General features: G+C 47.7%; 1 protein-coding gene across 1 annotated transcript; it reads right to left on the bottom strand.

Moving 5' to 3' along the window:
* Nucleotides 1-2: 2 nt before the first annotated feature.
* Nucleotides 3-965, bottom strand: TM35_000101930 (uncharacterized protein; the record flags this gene model as incomplete). Its single annotated transcript, XM_029024684.1, has 1 exon — nucleotides 3-965. A coding segment is annotated over one exon (963 nt), but the record flags the coding sequence as incomplete, so codon positions are not given.
* Nucleotides 966-1,004: the final 39 nt, after the last annotated feature.

Here is a 1,004-nt window from a genome sequence, read left to right as displayed (position 1 = left end):
ACCATTTTACGCACCAGAGCGAGGAACTTATCGGCGCGATAACGATCCATGGCCCGCCACTCTCTTGCCAACACTCGCATTAAACAACTGAAGAAAAGTATCTTTCCACTGTTCGTACGAGGTGCGTGAATAAGCCGGGCAATCCGCTGTGCACATTCCAACTGCACCAACGGCTTGTCGGAGTGCCACATACAGAAAAAGACACCACGTGTGAGTTTCAGCAGCAGTAACTCTGTGTCTGCCCACACTGTGATCCACTCGCGGTGCATCTGCCGTAGACTCTTTTGTTGGCCTGTCTGCGGTGGAGGTGTATACATTGTTGTTCTTTCTTGTTCTTCTTCTTCTTCTTCTTCTTCTTCCTCTTCTTCCTCATGATGAATTCCATTGAGATTGGAATACGGCAGTGGTGTTTGTTGTTCTCTTTCTTGTGCTTCCTGTTCTTCTTTTAAACGTTGGAGAGCCTCTTGACGTCTCTCTTCACGCCGTACATTCTCCTCTCGACTGCGGTAAAGGGTCACTTCACGTAGAACGTTAATTCTCCCCAACTCCTCTTCCACCTCCTTTCCATTCTTTTCTTTCTCTTCCACTTCCTTATTATCCTTATCTTTCTTATTATTCTTCTTATTCTTTTTATTATTATCTTTCTTATTCTTTTCCTTTCCCTTTTGGTTTCTACTATTTCCTCGCATGGCCACCAGTCGCTGCAGTGCGGTCATGTCTGCCTCTTCCTCCGCGACTGCAATGCGGCGGGTGACGTCTCGGATGTATCGCGGCAGTTCCGCCAACACCGCATCCCGCACGGCCACTTCATTGTGTGCGAGTCGTTTGCAGAGTTCTTCCACGCGTGTGTTCTCTGCGTTAAAGAAGGCGTCGTTGAGTGTATGGAGTTCCTCCACTTCGGGATTCGGGTAGTTGATGGGCAACTGCGCCTCACGCTTGCGGAGATCCTTCTTCTTGATCTTCATTACCACAGTCGAAATGTATATCTACAACGGACTATATAT

Source organism: Trypanosoma theileri, assembly GCF_002087225.1.
Source record: "Trypanosoma theileri isolate Edinburgh chromosome Unknown TM35_Tth_10_V1, whole genome shotgun sequence".
In the NCBI taxonomy this organism is placed as follows: Eukaryota; Euglenozoa; class Kinetoplastea; order Trypanosomatida; family Trypanosomatidae; genus Trypanosoma; species Trypanosoma theileri.
This window is presented reverse-complemented; position numbering and strand designations above follow the sequence as displayed.